Raw genomic sequence first — 20659 nt, 5'->3', positions numbered from 1 at the left:
CCCACAAATTAATAATTTAAGACTGTAACAAAAAACCTTTACAAACTTGTGAGCATCCTCACAGGTGCATACATTACACCATCTGACAAACAATTCTGCTTAATGATGCTTTAATACAAAATAAGCCTCATTGAGGGTCACAAAATTATGTAAACATATTTAAATAGGTTGAAGGAGTGATTTCCTGTAGGGTTTTTTATAACCATGATTGCACTCAATGTTCCCTTTGAGCTGTGTGGCCATGCAGCAATGGGAAAGGCCCCGTGCAGGCCGCTCACCGACTTCTCCATTGTGAATGCCACGCATGCGCAGACATTTAAAGGGGCCGTGCACTAAATTTTAATTTTGTCATAGCAGTCAGTAACTTTTTAGTGCACTAAGTCACTTACAAGATAAGACTTCAGCAGAAAAGGAAGAGATGGAATAAAAAATGGGAAATGAAAAAGCAGCTTTTACAATGAACATTTTGACATGAATTCAGGGAGCTTCAGGACATCAAAGCACAAGCTGCGGAATCCTGTGTCAGCCAACAAGTCACGGTAAAGTTAATGGTGGGAGCTGGTTCAGAAGCACCCCAAATATGATATTTCACAGTTCAATTGGTACAATATGAAAGGTAGTGGCAGAGCAATCGGTAAGCACCAGAGGCAATCCTGCACATACCATTATTCCACCAACTATATCTGCAGGAATTAGACAACCACTATGTCAATAAATGAGGTGTGAGTCTGTTCCCTTCTATTAAGTACCCCGTCCCAACAGGGGTCACTAGATAGGGACCAGAATCAAAATCGTGAATGATGTTTCCTTGCCTGAGACACTGACTCAATGAACTGGAATTTACTGGATTGCAGAAATTACGCTCTTCCTGAATCTTGCCGATATGAACTTATGCAGAAATTTCCAGCAGAGCCTCACTTGTCCACACCTGAATGTAAAGACTGGTGTAAAACAGGCGCTAATACAGCGCCACTAACAGGAATAACAGCGAGTGGGCTGCTGTCCGCTGCCATGGCAACGCTCGCTCAGAGCCTCCTGCCTCTGTTGTTCCTCTTCCTCTCTAATTATTATGCAGAGCAGGGCGCCCATTGGGAAGATCACTTCAGCTTCTTAGTCCTTCTAAACATGTGGGAGGGAAGGGTGGGTGTCGGAAAAATTTCAGGTGTACTAAGACTGACAAAACTTTGGGTAAATTAGTAAGAAAATTTTAACAAAATTGTGAAGAAAATCACTATCAAATTCAAGAAATTTCAGCTACGCCGATATCAGGTAAACTTCGGGCCTTGCTGCGCCTAAATTTGGGGGTGTATATTTACGCCAGCACATTACTGATGTAAACGCAGGAAACTCGCATGACCGGTATTTTACATGGGGGGCGGGGGGGGGATCTATGTAAATGAACAGCAGAGGGTTTCCACGGAAGTATCTCGGAAGCGGCACAAACGATCGAGGAAATTTGTGTGTAACCATGTTTCGGCGTAAAACCAGCGTAACCCTGGGCATGAGCAAATGTCAAAATGCTGCCACTTCCCACTTATGCCGTAATGAAAAGTTCCAGGAAATTCTGGGCCAGCTTGTTGCTGCATTTACCCACTGAGCCATTCGGGAATGTAAACATGTGCATCTATGTCAACAGCAAGATCAATGGAAATGTGTATCACTGGACGGTGTGTCCATTATTGTAAGGATCATCTCAGTTGTTAAGTCAAATTAGTGATTATTTACAAATTGATTTTTTTAGCAATAATTACATTTTTTAAAAGAGAGACGTAGCTTGGATTAGGAATTTATTTCACTGAAGTATTTTGCATGTAGGTAGCCGTGAGCCAATTTCTTATCCATCTTGATGTTTTGTTATGCCAGTTATTTTGTTTACTTTGAAAAATGGAAGAAGGGGAACCCTCATGTTCAGACAAAGATTACTGTGCAAACAGCAAGTCCAAAGGTCGGGTCTATCGCCTCAATCACATCCTACGAAACAATGGTTAGAAAGTAGTCTTATGCTGGCCAAGACGGGCAAGAGCTCCTCTTCATTCTTCAAAGCCATCTTACCGTTTCATCTCAAAACAGATGCTATCTCTTAGAAAAGGTCTGAGGCCACTGACTCTGGACATCTACACTTCCAAATGGAGCCTTTTTTTTGTGTAAATGTTGCTCTTTAATGGTGGCTGCAGGTGTCTTATCTGTCACTCTGTTATCAACCACCATTCAAAGAAAGACCAAGCTGTCAATAAAACAATTGTGTTTATCCATCCATCTGTCCACCTATCCTTCCTTCAATACATGAAGCAGCATCCTTGTTCGATGACTCATTTGCCCAGAATGATTTGTTACGCTTTGTATGACCAACATAAATCGGAGATTGCAACAATTTGAAAATATTTTTCCCTTTATGTAAGTATCTAGCAATACTGTGGCCCTGAATTTGTGGTTGGAGGCATCCCACGGGGAAATGCCTCCGATCCGCAAATAAAAGACCCGCCTATCTGGTAGTCTGGGAGGTACGGAGATTCGCTGTCCTGGGCCTCTCTGGGTACCCGCGGGTAGAGGCCCATGTAGCCCAGGCCGCACACGGTTCGCAAGCGCTCCTGGGATCACATGGGCCGGCCCAACCAATAAAAGAAGGGAATCCCCATTCATGCTTATGGGGATTCCGTATGTATGGAAACCCCATAAGCATGAATGGAAATATCCCCCAAAATACATCTACACATCAAATAAATCTTTAAAAAAGTATTACATAGTTAAACTGAATTACAATGACATTTAATTAAATATTTAAAACAAAGATGTAATTTTTTTTACCAGGCCCAAGAATTTTACGGACATTCGCATGGCAGGAGGTAGCCCAACTCTTGGCCAGCAAATGCCCTTTCCCGGGGATGCGTGGATCTATCAAGAAAATTCTTGACAGATCTAAAGTTCCGGGTTTCCGCGCATGCACGAAAACCCTGAACACGCGCGGTCCCGCTGGGGTCGCAAATTACGGGCCTCTGTAATTACCAGACATGTCCCTGTTCTGCACTATGAGTAGAAAAATAATTGTTCGCCTGTGTCTAAATGGATATGTTCCAGCAGGTGCTTTTCTTTTTTGTATGACCTACGTTTAAGTTTGAAAATATCCTTTTTAAGAAAGATAACAAAAGGAAAGAAAAGAAAAAAGACTTGCATTTATATAGCACCTTTCATGACCACCGGACATCCCAAAGCACCTTACAGCCAATTAAATATCTTTCAACTATAGTCCCCATTGTAATGTAGGAAACACAGCAGCCAATTTGCAGACAAGCAAGCTCCTACAAACAGCAATGTGATAATGACCAGATAATCTGTTTTTGTTATGTTGATTGAGGGATAAATATTGGCCAGGACACAGGGGACAACTCCCCTGTTCTTCTTCGAACAGTTTCATGGGATCTTTAATTTGCACCTGAGACAGCAGCCGGGCCCTCGGTTTTAATTTTCATCTGAAAGACGGCACCTCCAACAGTGTAGCACTCCTCAGCAATGAACTGGAATGTCAGCCTAGATTTTTGTTCTCTGGAGTGGGACTATGAAGCTTCTGACACAGAGGCCAGAGTGCCACCCACTGAGCCACAGCTGACACTCATAAGTAAGGAAATAGAAGTGATGGGCTCAGGTCCGGTAGCCAAAATGCGCACGCGAATAGACATGAGGAAGACTCAAGTTACATAGACCTGGTTACATAGTACGATTAGGATATGTGTGTTCTGGTAATAAATGGTGAATCAAGATGGGACAATAGGAGGGAGTCTAGCATTAAATTCAGAGGACCCGTGGTGGGATAAAGTTTACGTAGGTAGGGTGGAGTCAGCATGGCGCGTCGACAAACCGATATCGAAGTTTGGACAGGTGCGAAGGGTGAATGAGCCCCAGGTCAGATATCACGTTCCTCAATAATCACATACAATAGTATTATGGGTTACACTGGGCTAGCCCCTGTGCCACCACAGTCATTGCACCTCGCAAAAGTACCAACGTGCTGCCCACAATTTTCCAATATATATATATAGTGGCCCACTAGAGGCCTGGGACCTGGCAAAATGTACCCTTATATAACTTCCCTGCAAGGATTCTTGTAATTGAAATGGACTAATTACTAAAATCACTTATAAAGACAAAGAAAAATAGAAAAATCATTCTCTTCATGTTCAAAGATTTCAATTGCACCACATATCGTTTCTGGATGTGTTTCCCCAGTTGCCCGTGTCAACACCATGCTATCACATTGCAGGGGTCTGCAGAACTGATTTCTTTAGATCATAACAGGGCAGTTTGATGAGCCTGGATCTAGGCTAGATCAATATATGGATTCAAAGTTAAACTGCAGCAATAAAACCATGTGGAGAAATAGTGGACTTGTTACAAAGCAATAATTGGGCCTATAATGGCCAAATAGGGAAATACATCACCCAATATGGGACTGACAGATCAGTGAGGGCCTAGATTCAATCACTAGTCTATGCCACATTCATTCATCTGACCTTATTAGGCAACTCAGCTGGTGTGGATGTAGAGGTGCCAAATTGGTATGAGCTCGGCAAGGGGAAACAACATTAACCAGGATTACCACTCCTGGCTGTTATTTCTGATAACAACTGGCATTTATCTAGCACCCTTAATGCAGTAAAATGTTCCAAGGAGCATTAACAAAATTTTGACACCAAATTAATTCTGCTGTAAAATTCATCAGGTGATGCCCATCACAGCAGAACAGGATGGTAAAACTCAACTGTTTTGGCTCACACTTGGATGAGATGCCAGCGGACTGCCATTCCCCATGGAATTATATCCAAGCTATTGATGTACACAGCAAACAGAAGCAGTCCCAGAATAGAACCCTGTGGGATACAGTTACCCATTTCCAACTACTCTGAGAAACAGCCCCCAATTCCTCGAGCAAAACTTTCAATACCAGTCAGGGCATAAAACGGTTGGTAGCGGATTTGTCACTTGTTATACACCCTGCCCAATTTTCCTTTCCCTTCCTTTCAACCAATGATGAGAGATGTAACCGGTCAGTGATATCTGCTCAAGATTTTGTCAGTTAATCCCAACACATTTTCTATGGCACGATAGTTAAGGGAAATGTGAATTGCATTGTCATGGGATCCTTCCAAACTCCTGGGAAAAATTAGACTGGCATTGCACAAAATTTTATGTCACATTGTACACAAGTTAGCAAAGCTTTAATGGCAGGTTCTTGAGACTTGAAGACAGCAGAAATTCTACACACTAGTTCAATTTCCCAAAAATGTAAGTATGGCTAATCATATACATGTTGAAATATGCATCTTTTCTAAAAATTTACACATGCATGGCACTTAACAGGGGCCCGGCTCCTAAATACATAAGTAATTTGCCACGCACATAGCATTATAATTTTGTTTCAGCTGAATTCCCTGGGTTGCACGTGTCTCTTTAATGCTGCAACATACCAATTATTGAGCATAGTATTAACCAACTGCAAGGACAGCTGTTCAGGGACAGGGTGGGGGTGGAAAAGGGTATGCATTTCACCCACTCCATTTTAACTTCCCACTCGCCCGTTTTCTGCCACCACTGTTAACTGACTGTATTAATTTAGCAAACCTTACTAACTGCCCTATTGTGTCCCGATTTGTTACTGTTGTATGTTATTATTCATGCTGACATTTAGTAAATGGGGCTCACAACAGATTTATCTTAAGTTTCATAAACTGACACATACTTTTCCAACCATGTAAATAGGAACACACCATTCGAATAATCTGTATGAAAAGAAATAATTTCACTTACTTTGTTCGGTGCACATACTGTGCAGATTTCTAGAGGTCTTAAAAATGACTGAAGCAAATAAGAGATGTGAAGTACCAATTTATTTATTTGCAAATTTATATGTGTTGCTCCATACGTGCTTTACTATATTGCCCATAGAACAACTTCTCACCATGATAACCCCTTGATGAACAGTGTAATTTCAATTGGGGAACACAATCAATGGCAAAATATTGGGGTGTTGATGATGGACACATCAGGCGCACTGGTTGTGCATCAGGGCATCCAGCGAGTATCATCCACAGAGAGACTCCATCTGGTACTGTTCATTTTTGTTTTGCTCATCAACTAATGGCTGATATGAGCCTCAACATTGTTTTTCAATATATTCATTCTCAGGGTGTGAGCATCGCTGGCAAAGCTGGCATTTAGTTCCCATCCCTTGTTGTCCTGTGTGGTGCAACTGAGTGACTTGCTGGGCCATTTCCGAGGGCAGATAAGAGTTGACCAAATTGGGACTAGAGTCACATATAGACCAGACTGGGTAATGAAGGCAGGTTTCCTTCCCAGAAGGACATTAGTGAACCAGCTGGATTTTTACGGCAGTCTGACAAGCTTCATGGTTTCATGGTACCAGCTTTATATTTCCAGATTTAAAAAAATCTGAATTCAAATAGTCAAACTGCCATAGTGGGATTTGAACTCATGTTTTCTGGATTATTAGTCCAGCATCTGAATGACTAGTGCAGTAAAAAGAAAGAAAGACTTGCATTTGTATACTGCCTTTGTGACCACCGGACGTCTCAAAGTACTTTACAGCCAATGAAGTACTTTTAGAGTGTAGTTACTGTAGTAATGTGGGAAACATGGCAGCCAATTTGCTCACAGCAATCTCCCACAACAGCAATGTGATAATGACCAGATAAGCTGTTTTTTGTAATGTTGACTGAGGGATAAATATTGGCCAAGTCACCGGAGATAACTCCCCTGCTCTTCTTCGAAATAGTGCCATGGGATCTTTTACGTCCACCTGACAGAGAAGGCAGGGCTTCAGTTTAACATCTCATCCGAAATACGGCACCTCCGACAGTACAGCACTCCCTCAGCACTGCACTGGAGTGTCAGCCTAGATTTATGTGCTCAAGTTCTTGGAGTGGGACTTGAACCCACAACCTTCTGACTCAGAGGTGAGCGTGCCACCCACTGAGACACTTAACATAACCACTACACCATCCTACACACTGTATCCCATATCTGATATTCTAATCTGGCCATCAAGCTCGCTGAAACCCGTCTGGCATACCTCCCTCAGCCTTGGTAAATCTTCCCCAATAGGTGGCTGCAATCCTGCTCTGCAACGTGCAACCCTCCCCACCCTCTCTCTCCAAGTGGATATCATGTTGCTCCATCCATAGGTCACCAAAGCAATCTGCAACAAACACTACGATGTTTGAATGGTACTGGCGCCCATCACCCAATGCAAATCAAAGCATCATCCGTCAAAATTCATGGACACTTTGAACTTGAAGTGTTCTATCACACAGCAAATGTACTGCAGCTGCAGCAATACTCTGGCCCTGAAAGCTGAACTGACATTGTCCTACTCAGAGAGTTGTTCTCTCCGGCACCTCTCGTGGGCTTCTCTCGTTTGATTGTATCAGTTGGTTTTGCTGATTCCTCTGAGCTTGTGTGAAGGGAAATTAACCAGTGTTGGCGATGAACGTGGTTCTTCCAATTCGAGTCACTGGTACTCGAGTTATAGTTAAGTGACTTGTGGCTCAACCAGAAGGTTCAGATGTCTCTCTAAATCGAAGAAAATAACTATGTTAGGAGGGCATCATTCCATTTTTGTAATTTTTGTATCCTTCACAGACGAACAGAATTGAAAATTGATAAACATTGTGTCACGCTTTATACCAAATAGCATTCACTTGTAGGTGCTGTAACTATTGAATTTGAAAAAGTAACATTATTCCACAATATGAAAAATGAGACACTTACCAGAGTTTGCTTTACTATTTTCCCACACTGCTGTGCCCGAGAGAGAACATAGTCAGGACTTTCTCCTCAGTTGCACTTAAAACTGTAAGAGTCTTTGATCCTGCTTCAGTTGCACCTCCAGCTCAGTGATTAAATACAATTGTTTATTTGGCAACCTACTCAATGCATTAATTATTGTCCAAGTACCCTGCCAGTTTCTTCCGCCTGCATCCAACCACTAGGCGCCCTCTTTCTGTGTCTTCCTCTCTTCCTGGTAGTTGGAGGTTCTTTGGCGATCACAAAAAATTGCCTTGTCCATCAAAAGTCTCAGATTAGGTTGTCCGAGAGCACTCAGAATTCCCATCCACATTTTCAATCGTGGCTGTTGAAATCTTTGCACTGTATCTCACAGGGGTCAAATGTGACACTCCTTGCTAATCACAGAGGTACTTAGATTCTTACAGTACAGAAGGCCGTTCGGCCATTCATGCCTGTGCAGGATTTTCTACATATGGTTGAATCAAAATTGGTAGATCTTTTTCCCCCTGAAATCCATCAAAAATGCTTTTGTTTCCAACTTGGAAAATAACCACAATAATATGTATGCATCAATCAATCAATCAATCGCAGATATTTTTCTTATCCACGCGTCTGATACAAGGGTCTAAGCTTTCTTATGTTCAATCATGAAGAGGAATGTTTGTCAGACCCATAACTAAAATATAACAGTTGTTAATGCAACATTATTAATCTTCAACATCAAAATGTGAACGTCCCTGTATTAAAGTAAAAGTTACATTGTCCATGGGTCACCAAAGTAATCTGCAACAAACACAACGATGTTTGAATGGTACTGGCGCCCATCACCCAATGCAAATCAAATCCTTCAAAGTTCATGGACACATTGAACTTGAAGTGTTCTATCACACAGCAAATGTACTGTAGCTGCAGCAATACTCTGGCCCTGAAAGCTGAACTGACATTTTCCTACTCAGAGGGTTCTCTCCGGAGTGGGCTTCTCTCGTTTGATTGTATCAGTTGGTTTTGCTGATTCCTCTGAGCTTGTGTGAAGGGAAATTAACCAGTGTTGGCGATGAACGTGGTTCTTCCAATTCGAGTTACTGGAACTCGAGTTATAGTTAAGTGACTTGTGGCTCAACCAGAAGGTTCAGATGTCTCTCTAAATCGAAGAAAATAACTATGTTAGGAGGGCATCATTCCACTTTTGTAATTTTTGTATCCTTCACAGATGAACAGAATTGTAAATTGATAAACATTGTGTCACGCTTTATACCAAATAGCAGTCACTTGTAGATACTGTAACTATTGAATTTGAAAAAGTAACATTATTCCACAATATGAAAAATGAGACACTTACCATGAGTTTGTTATACTATTTTCCCACACTGCTGTGCCCGAGAGAGAACATATTCAGGACTTTCTCCTCAGTTGCACTTAAAACTGTAAGAGTCTTTGATCCTGCTTCAGTTGCAACTCCAGCTCAGTGATTAAATACAATTGTTTATTTGGCAACCTACTCAATGCATTAATTATTGTCCAGGTACCCTGCCAGTTTCTTCCGCCTGCATCCAACCGCTAGGCGCCCTCTTTCTGTGTCTTCCTCTCATCCTGGTAGTTGGAGGTTCTTTGGCGATCTCAAAAAATTGCAGACATTTCCGTCATTGCCTTGTCCACCAAAAGTCTCAGATTAGGTTGTCCGAGAGCACTCAGAATTCCCATTCACATTTTCAATCGTGGCTGTTGAAATCTTTGCACTATATCTCACAGGGGTCAAATGTGACACTCCTTGCTAATCACAGAGGTACTTAGATTCTTACAGCACAGAAGGCCATTCGGCCCATCATGCCTGTGCAGGATTTTCTACATATGGTTGAATCAAAATTGGTAGATCTTTTTCCCCCTGAAATCCATCAAAAATGCTTTTGTTTCCAACTTGGAAAATAACCACAATAATATGTATGCATCAAATCAATCAATCAATCGCAGATATTTTCTCTTATCCACGCGTCTGATACAAAATCCAAGCTTTCTTATGTTCAATCATGAAGAGGAATGTTTGTCAGACCCATAACTAAAATACAACAGTTGTTAATGCAACATTATTGATCTTCAACACCAAAATGTGAACGTCCCTGTATTAAAGTAAAAATTACATTCGCTTATAGTTTCAAAGATATGAGTTTCAAACACTTTTACAGATTACAAATTTGAGTCTTTGAGGTAAATGTTTGCTTGTGGTCAAAGAGCATATGTATCAACATCCATAACTCAGCATTTGCAGTGTAATGTAATTCTAAGCCCAAAGTCAACAGATAACCTACATAAATAATCTGTATTTGCTCAGTTTAATCTGTTGGTTGATTAAAACTTGAAAGGCCTTTCAAATGCAACATAGGTCTTATGATCCCTCTCTGGAGAGAAAATTAACTTGTATCCAAATTACTTGAAAAAGTATCAGAGATAACTAATTTCTGTAACTTTAAAAATCTTTTTCTGGTGCCAAAGTGCAGAATGTGACACAGGATCAAACACTTTATAATCCACCCTCGAAGTTTCAGACGCCTGTTGTGTCATTCAGGTAGGGCTCCAAGAAGAGGCCAATTGTTTCTTTTACAAACAGTTGTCACACACAGAATATCACGGGTAGAAGACACAGAGCCCATTCTTGCCTCTATGCATGATGAGGAAGACCTAAAGATGGTGGGTAAAACACATTTAAAATGGGGTAGAGGTATTCCCAATGAACCAGACGGTTGAGGCACTGAGTAGCTTAGCTGTACAGACTGAGAAGGTCTCAGGTCCCCTGGTCTGTGCTCAGGTAGCTGATCTCAGCTGAGGGGAGGTGGCAGAAATAGAGCAAATACAACTGGTCAGAAAGGGGAATATTGGCCAGGAACCCATTCTTAATCCCTATTCAACAACTCCTTCTGGATATGCACATGGGTGGTTGCAAAGTGAAGATGGGGCCAGACTTGCCTGCAATAGCCCCAAAAGGTACAATGGCCTGACAACCCTTACTGCCTAGGTACACAAGAACCGGAGAGAGAGAAAAATAGTACACACATTTCTTTTTAAAATCAAAATATACTCGATGAATCCAAAAAAAGTGAAGTGTTCCCACCTACCTAAAGCTGCACATGGATGAGAAGCTTTCCCCAAGGGGTTATTATTCAGTGCTTCACGCTGGTATATGAGGTGGGGTTTATTGTGCTCATCTTCGTAATGCCCTCCATCTGGTTTCATGAGAGGTTCCAAAAAATATTGTCCATCGCGTGTTTGAAAAGTGCCCATCTGTCACAGGTAATAAGAACAAGGATTTAACACCAAATTGCACTCACTATTCATTCAGAAGGATGAACACATCTGCTTAAGCTAGAAAGAAGCAAAATAATTTTTTTCCAGCACAACGCAGACTGCAAACACCAACAATTTATACAAAAAATTTATTGCAAGGGGACAGTGACCGAGTGAAAAACAAATAAATAAACCCAGCAAAGCTGCACTCCTGGAGCGGAGCCTGACCTGACAGGAGCGTGGTCAGCGAATAGGACGTGTAGGTCAGCATGCCCGGATCACAGCGGATCTTAGGTCATTGCAACTGAAGCAGATCAGGTGCCCGCCCTCGTATGATAAGCTCCTCTGTGGCCAAAGTGGCAAAAGGATGTTCCATTCTCAGCACTGAACACCCCTCACCCTGAAAGATACTAAATACCCCTCACCCTGACAAAGGCAAAAATCCACCAAACGCATTGTACAACACACGAGAGGCTGTGGAAGGTTTGACCTGTTGACAATTTTGTATCGTACAGTATATTGGCCTTAAAGTGCTCAAGTAACTTGCAGTTAACAACTATATTTAATACAGGATTGGAATATACCACTTGATCTTATTATTAACAAACATAGAAAATAGGAGCAGTAGTTGGCCATTCGGCCCTTCGAATCTGCACCGCCATTCAATATAATCATGGCTGATTGTCTATCTCAACACCATAGTCCCGCTTTTCCCCATACCGCTTGATGCCTTGTGTTTCTAGAAATCTATCCATCTCCCTCTTAAATATATTCAGTGACTTGGCCTTCACAGCCTTCTGTGGTAGAGAATTCCACAGGTTCACCATCCTCTGAGTGAAAAAATTTCTCCTCGTCTTGGTCCTAAATTTCCCACCCCGTATTCTGAGACTATGACCCCTTGTTCTAGACTTCCCAGCCAGGGGAACCATCCTCCCCGCATCCAGTCTGTCCAATCCCGTCAGAATTTTATACGTTTCAATGAGATCCCCTCTCATTCTTCTAAACTCTCGTGAATACAGGCCTAGTTGACCCAGTCTCTCCTCATACGACAGTCCTACCATTCCAGGAATCAGTCTGGTGAACCTTTGCTGCACTCCCTCTATGGCAAGAATATCCTTTCTTAGGTAAGGAGACCAGAACTGCACACAATACTCCAGGTGCGGTCTCACCAAGCCCTGTATAACTGTAGTAAGACATCCTTGCTCCTGTACTCAAATCCTCTTGCAATGAAGGCCATCATATCATTTGCCTTCCTAACTGCTTGCTGCACCTGCATGATTGCTTTCAATAACTGGTGTACAAGGACACCAAGTTCCTCTGTACATCGACACTTCCCAAGCCAACACCATTTAAATAATACTTTGTCCTTATGTTTTTCCCACCAAAGTGGATAAATTCACATTTATCCACGTTATACTGCATCTGTCATGTGTTTGACCACTCATTCAACCTATCTAAATCGCCTTGCAGTGTCTTTGCAGCCTCCTCACATCTCACAATCCCACCTAGTTTTGTGTTGTCAGCAAACTTGGAAATATTACATTTGGTTTCCTCATCCAAATCATTTATATATATTGTGAATAGCTGGGGCCCAAGCACTAATCCCTGTGGTACCCCACTAGTCACTGCCCGCCACCCCGAAAAAGATCTGTTTATTCCTACTCTCTGTTTCCTGTCAGTTAACCAATTTTCAATCCATGCCAATACATTACCCCCAATCCTATGTGCTTTAATTTTTGCACACTAACCTCTTATGTGTGACTTTATCAAAGGCCTTCTGAAAATCCAAATACACTGTAAGGTTCCCCCTTACAGCTACATCCTCAAAAAACTCCAGTAGGTTTGTCAAACATGATTTTCCTTTCATAAATCCATGTTGACTTTGTTTAATCATGTTGATATTATCCAAGTATGCCGTTATCACATCCTTTATAATAGTCTCCAGCATTTTCCCTACTACTGATGTCAGGCAACTGGTCTGTAGCTCCCCGTTGTCTCTCTCCCTCCTTTTTTAAATAGTGGGGTTACATTTGCCACCCTTCAATCTGCAGGAACTGTTCCATAATCTGTAGAATTTTGGAAGATGACAACCAATGGCTACTATTTCCATGGCTACCTCTTTTATTACTCTGGGATGCAGATCATCAGGCCCTGGGGATGTATCTGCCTTCAGTCCCATTCATTTCTCCAGCACTATTTTCTTACTAATAACCATTTCCTTTCATTCCTCTTGCTCACTAGACCCTTGGTTCGCTAGCATTTCTGGGACGTTATTTGTGTCCTCTTCCGTGAAGACAGAACCAAAGTATTTATTTAATTGTTCTGCCATTTCCTTGTTCCCCATTACAAATTCTCCCGTTTCTGTCTGTAAAGGACCTACATTTGTCTCCACTAATCTTTTTCTTTTTACATACTTGTAGAAACTTTTGCAGTTTAAACATCTTAAAGTCAGCATGGATTTCAGAAGGGAAAGTCTTGCTTGAACAACCTCATTGAATTCTTTGACGAGGTAACAGAGGGAGTAGACAAGGGTAATGCAGTAGATGTAATGTATCTAGATTTCCAAAAGGCCTTTGGCAAGGTACCACATAATAGACTAATGAATAACGTCAGAGAATGCAGTCAGGGGACAAGTAGCGGAATGGCTGGCTAGCTGGCAGAAGACAGAAAGCAAAGAGTAGGGGTAAAGGGTAGCTATTCAGAATGGCAGAAGGTGGAAAGTGAGGTTCCACAAGGATCCATGCTGGGACCAATGTTGTTCACAATTAATATTAATGATATAAACTATGGAATCAAAAACACAATTTCTAAAGTTGCGGATGACAATAAATTGGGCGGAATAGCCAACACTGAGGAGGACTGCCATAAATTCCAAGAAGACATTAATAAATTTGCAGAATGAGCATATAATTGACAACACAGTAGCAGAATGGATAGCTAGCGAGATGAATTTCAACACAAATAAATGTAAGGTATTACATTTTGGTAAGAAAGATAGGGAGGTCACATATTATTTGGAAAATAAGAATCTGAATGGGATATCAGGACAAAAGATCTCTGAGTACAACTCACTAAAAGTAGAAACTGAGGTTAATAAGGCCATAAAAAGGCAAACCTAGCACTAGGGTTTACTTCTAGAGGGATAGAATTGTAAAGTAGCGAAGTTATGCTAAATATGTATCACACCTTGGTTAGACCACATTTGGAGTACTGTGTACAGTTCTGGCCACCATGTGAGAAAACGGATGTAGAGTTACTGGAGAGAGTGCAAAAAAGGTTTACACGGATGATACCCAGTAAGGTTATACCTATCAGGAAAGGATGAACAGGCTGGGTCTCTTTTCTCTTGAAAAGAGAAGGCTGAGAGGTGACCTAATAGAGGTTTTTAAAATTATGAAAGGTTTTGATAGAGTTGATACAGAGAGAGAGTTTCCACTTGTGGGGAAGAGCAAAACCAGAGGTCATCACTATAAGATAGTCAGCAAGAAATCCAATAGGGAATTCAGAAAAAACTTTTTGATCCAGAGGGAGGTGAGAATGTGGAACTCGCTACCATAGGGAGTGGTTGAAGCAAAGAGTATAGATGCATTTAAAGGGAGGCTAGACAAGCATATGAGGGAGAAGGGAATAGAGGGTTATGCTGAAAAAGTTAGATGAGGAAAAACGGGAGGAGGCTCGAGTGGAGCATAAACATGGACTGGTTGGGCTGAATGGCCCGTTTCTGTGCTGTAATCCTATGTAATAGCACCTCACCCACCCCCCCCCTCCCCTCACCCACCGCCCCGCACCCCCCCCCGCCCCGTAAAGAAGCTCGCTGTGGGGGGGAGAGATCGCTGTGAGGTGGGGGAAATCACAGTGGGGCAGGGGGGAGATCACTGTGGGGGGGGGGGGAGATCACTGTGGGGGTGGGAAAGAGGCTGGGGGGGTGAGAGAGATTGGGTTTGAGAGATATTGGGGGTGAGAGAGACTGGGAGGTGCGAGAGAGAGAGAAACTGAGGGTTGAGAAAGACTGAGGGGGTGAGAAAGGCTAATAACATTTTTATAATAGTTCATTAATAAAGGAGTAAATAAGGCTTTATTAGACCATTTATATTATTGCCTAACACTAGAAAATACTACAATCCATTTAAAAATACATCAAACTGTGGAGAACTGTAAAGATCTGTGTAATATCAAACAAACCTGTCAGCTCTGTGTACATACCGGCTACTTAAGATCTACTTAAAAGCAGCTTCTCCAGGACAGTATGTATTTCCGGCGGTATGTCATGAATTTTGCCTAGCATAAAGGAAGATGGTTGTGGTTGTTGGAGGGGAATCTTCCCAGCCCCAGGACATCGCTGCAGGAGTTCCTCAGGGCAGTGTCCTAGGCCCAACCATCTTCAGCTGCTTCATCGATGACCTTTTTTCCATCATAAGGTCAGGAGTTGGGATGTTCACTGATGACTGCACAATGTTCAGTTCCATTTGGAGCTCCTCAGATAATGGAGCAGTCCATGCCCGTATGCAGCAAGACCTGCACAACATTCAGGCTTGTGCTAATAAGTGGCAAGTAACATTCGCACCACACAAGTGTCAGGCAATGACCATCTCCAACAAGCAAGAATTATTCCACCGCCCCTTGACTTTCAATGGCTTTACCATCGCCGAATCCCCCACCATCTACATCCTGAGGGTCACTATTGACCAGAAACTTAAATGGACCAGCCACATAAAGACAGTGGCAACAAGAGCAGGTCAGAGGCTGGGTGTTCAGCAGCGAGTGTCTCACCTCCGACTCCCCAAACCTTTTAACATCTACAAGGCACAAGTCAGGAGTGTGATGGAATACTCTCCACTTGCCTGGATGAGTGCAGCTCCAACAGCACTCAAGAAGTTCGACACCATCCAGGACAAAGCAGCCCGCTTGATTGGCACCCCATCCACTACCTTAAACATTCACTCCCTCCACCACTGGTGTACCTACTGTGGCTGCAGTGTGTACCATCTACAAGATGCACTGCAGCAATTCGCCAAGGCTTCTTCGGCAGCACCTCCCAAACCCGCGACCTCTACCACCGAGAAGGAAAAGGGCAGCAGGCGCAAAAGAACACCATTACCTCTAAGTTCCCCTCAAGTCACACACCATCCTGACTTGGAAGTATGTCGCCATTCCTTCATCGGTGCTGGGTCAAAATCCTGGAACTCCCTCCCTAACAGCACTGTGGGAATACCTTCACCACATGGACTGCAGCGGTTCAAGAAGGCGGCTCACCACCATCTTCTCAAGGGCAATTAGGGATGGGCAATAAATGCTGGCCTTGCCAGTGATGCCCACATCCCATGAACGAATAAAAATAACCCACTGTGCATTAGCACAGCAACATATTCTAAGCTCAATGTAAGTGCAGGGAGAGGACTTTCACAGCTTGTGGGGGATGGAGATTGTGGGGGGAGGTGGGGAGGAAGTGAGAAAGAATAGACTTGCCTTTACTTTCACAATTTCAGGACGTCCCAAACAATGTTCCCTCTAATTTTTTTTTGAGTGCGTGGCCCCTTTAACAGGCTGCACAGCCGAACAAATAAGTTACCATGCATGCGCAGTTTTTCCGTCAGAAACTGGTGATTGGCCTGCATGGGACCGTCAGCTTGCTGCACGACTTAATGGAAACACTGATCCCAAAGCGCTTTACCACTTTTGAAATATAATCAATATTGCAATGTTGTAATGTAAAGTCTGTGGCAACATATTTGCGCACAGCAAGGTCCCATAAAGTAATGCGATAAATGACCACATCATCTGTTTTTTTTAGGTGTAGATTGAGGGTTAAATATTGGCCAGGACACCAGGGAGAACTCCCCTGCTCATCTTCGAATAGTACCGTGGGATCTATTACATGAGGTCAGATGGAGCCGCAGTTTAACATCACATCTGAAAGACAACACCTCTGACAGTGCTGTACTCCCCCAGTCAGCCTAGATTATGTCTCTGGAGTGGGATTTGAACCCACAATCTCAGAGATGACTGATATAATATAGACAGGGAAGAATAATAAAGACAAGTACCAGTCCTCAAAAATCACCTTCTATTTTTAAAAAGCACAGCAGGTCACCTACATTTGTCACCTGAGAAAATGGCACCCACACACACAGGAGCATCTGATCATCCTCTGCACATTTGTTTTTTTTTAAACAGAGAAAGCATTGGAATTGAGCAAAATTTAAGTTTTATCGAACACAATTCAGAGCAGATTTTCAGATCAAGTTCTCGTGCCCAATACACACACACACATTTGCATCCATACAAACACATAAATGCAGACACTTTGACCAGTAAGGGGGAAAAAAAGGCAAATTTTATTCCGAACATATTGTTGAATTGTTTAATCCTAAAATTCTCTTGATAAAATGCATTGTCGCACAGGCCCCAGACTAAGTGAAAACTAGTTTGCTACCACTTAAAATCAGTAACCTCAACCTTTCAATTACAGCTAGGACAGCGTTTTGTTCTGACGAATTCTTCAGCGGACTTCAAAGGTAAGCTTGTGGTGATATCACCAGAACTGACATCAGCCTTTTCATCGTCCACCCCGCCACTGGAGTCTCATAATATGTTGGTCCAACTCCCACTATCACACATAGTCATCATCGTCATACCCATAGGTCGATTCGGAGTACAAAGGCAGTGAGTGGTACAGTTACTCCAATTATACTGCAGGTTTTCAAACAAACCATGACTTTGCATTCCTTTATGTTCAGTGCTAAGTTGCGCATTGTGCTGCTTTCTCCCTCATTGCTTTTGTCAAACTGGCAAGAAACAACTTAAAGATTAAATTACTCAATCATACCTTTGTCTAGGGAAGCCAACCAAAACAAATCAAGTACAATGCTAAGCTGCCCTAAAAATCTAAAGGGTAGCATTTAAACAGATTAAAGCATATTTCAGTTAAAAAGAAATGTTTTTGGCACAAGAATGGCTAATATATTTCAAGTCTGCACCCTCAAAGACCCCTTTCGAATGTAGTGCGGCGTTTGGGCTAAAGGAAACTGCATAACTGAACCGGTCAGATATTAATTCCACTGTATCAGATCATGTTAGCTGATCTTATTTTTCTAGCTTAAAAAAGGATATTGACAAATATTATTCTTCCGATCCCCAGTAACCCCCGCCCCGCCACCTCCCCACTCAGCAAAACCAAAAAAAAATAACGGATCACACAAGAGTTACAAGATTTGAGATCCAGCCAAAAAACAGCCCTTTTTGCTGTTCTCAATTCCCTTTGCATTGCCAAGTATTCCTGCACACAATGATAAATAGCCAGCAGTGAGTTAGAGAAGGCATGATGTTGTGTTAGTTTTAAGCCACTATGTGGTACAAGAGCACATAAAAACCATCAAGAGACCTGGTTCATGTGTGCCCGTAATTCACCCTGACCCTCTGTTATTTCGATACACAACAGCCAAAGTCACATTGTAGTCAGTTAAGTACGTGCAGAGGCAGCATTTGGCAATAGAAAAGAACAGAGTATGACTTCACGAAGTCAGATGGGAAATATGCAAGGAACTTTAGAGTTGCAAATTGATCTGTATGGTGATGTCAGAATGTAAAAACTACAAGGAGATTATTTTCAGACAGTACAGGGATAAACATTACTATTTACCATATTCACCCCTTGACCTTGCCATCTCCCATGGCTTATTCACTCCCATGGTCTCAATCACTGACAAGGCCATCTCTGACAACATCCTACTATCCCTCACCACCTATATTCCCATTCCAAACCCACTTAGTTCTACATCCTTCACTGGAATAATACCCTCGCACAAATCATTTACAGCTACACTTTCAAACTCCCGACTGCCTAGCCTTTGGCCTTCATTCACCACAATACTTCTGCAGCTGTTAATTTGCTCAACCACATCCTCACCTCCATGCCTCTGTCCTCAGCAAAGCCCACAGTGTCAGCTGTAGCTCAAATGGGTAGCACATTCGCCTCTGAGTTCAAGTCCCACTCTCGAGACTTAAGCACAGATTCTAGGCTGGCACTCCAGTGGAGAGCTGCACTGTCGGAGGTGCCGTCTTTTGGATGAGACGTTAAACCGAGGCCTCGTCTGCTCTCTCAAGTGGATGTAAAAGATCCCATGGCACTATTTCGAAGAAGAGCAGGGGAGTTATCCCCGGTGTCCGGGCCAATATTTATCCCTCAATCAACAAAACAAAAACAGATTATCTGATCACTATCACATTGCTTTTGTGGGAGCTTGTTGTGCGCAAATTGGCTGCCGCATTTCCTACATTACAACAGTGACTACACTCTAAAAGTACTTCATTGGCTGTAAAGTGCTTTGAAAAGAACACAGATTAATTTACTTTGCATCACACCCATGACTTCCAGTTCAATGAGGTGGCAAAGAACTTCTGACAACACTTGATATACTTCTTGCAATCTGACCTAGAGTTCATTCAATTTGGCACTTGATAAATCATTCAATCCACGTCTATATCCATTTAACTTTTCTTATATTTAATCATATCAGTACCTACAAATACACATTTTAAAAGTGCTTTCCAGTTGGTGCACAAGGTAAATCAGCCGAATGTTATTGTTACATGACTTTAAAGACACACCGTATCATGCCCTCAGATTCTTTTATCAGTTTGGCACTGGATGAAAACAGGCCAATCGACTTTCATAGTGTTTGATCAGCCTCAAACAGGCAGGAAATTCTGTCACTTAAGGTGAGCCGTCCTTCCACAAGCTCCTACGAGTAGGATGTTAAGATTAAGATATACTGGTAAATACTGCTAACTGTGAAACAACATTGGAATTGTTAGAAAAATAAAGTGCAAACTAAGGAAAATGCAATCTTTTGTTAATTCACCGTCAAGATAAATTGCAGCAGACAAACATCAGTAAATGAGTATAAAATTGGGTGTTGGAACATGTAAACATGATCTTTACTTCGCATTTACTTTACTCTTCTTTCTGGTTTATGTACAAGAAGCACAAAAGTACACCGGCAAGTTCAACAAGAAGAACATAAGAACATAAGAAGTAGGAGCAAGAGTTGGCCATTTGGCATCTTGAGCCTGCTCTGCCATTCAATAAGATCATGGCTGATCTGATCATGGACTCAGCTCCACTTCCCTGCCCGCTCCCCATAATCCTTTACTTACTTATCACTCAAAAATCTGTATCTCTGCCTTAAATATATTCAATGACCCAGCCTCCACAGCTCTCTGGGGCAGAGAATTCCATAGATTTACAACCCTTTGAGAGAAGAAATTTCTCCTCATCTCAGTTTTAAATTAGCAGCCCCTTATTCTAAGACTATGTCCCCTAGTTTCCCTATGAGTGGAAATATCCTCTCAGCATACACATTGTCGAGCCACTCATTGTCTTATATGTTTCAATAAGATCACCTCTCATTCTTCTGAATTCCAATATGTATAGGCCCAACCTAGTCAATCTATCCTCGTAAGTCAACCCCCTCATCTCCGGAATCAACCTAGTGAACCTTCTCTGAACAGCCTCCAATGCAAGTATATCCTTCCTTCAATACAGAGACCAAAACTGTACACAGTACTCCAGGTGTGGCCTCACCAA

The 20659-nt window shown here is 42.2% G+C and overlaps 1 protein-coding gene across 2 annotated transcripts in view; it reads right to left on the bottom strand.

The window, feature by feature from the left end:
• The window catches only part of LOC139280864 (A disintegrin and metalloproteinase with thrombospondin motifs 20), a 551188-nt gene that overhangs the window by 513449 nt on the left and 17080 nt on the right, over positions 1 to 20659 (bottom strand). For both annotated transcript variants that reach the window (XM_070900621.1, XM_070900622.1), the window contains exon 3: positions 10905 to 11070. In XM_070900621.1, coding sequence (XP_070756722.1) covers positions 10905 to 11070 — 166 coding nt within the window. The remainder of the gene's footprint in view (positions 1 to 10904; positions 11071 to 20659) is intronic.

The sequence above is a fragment of the Pristiophorus japonicus genome, chromosome 15 (assembly GCF_044704955.1).
Source record: "Pristiophorus japonicus isolate sPriJap1 chromosome 15, sPriJap1.hap1, whole genome shotgun sequence".
NCBI lineage: Eukaryota > Metazoa > Chordata > Chondrichthyes > Pristiophoridae > Pristiophorus > Pristiophorus japonicus.
Note: the sequence above shows the minus strand (reverse complement) of the source record. Positions and strands in the feature narration are given on the sequence as shown.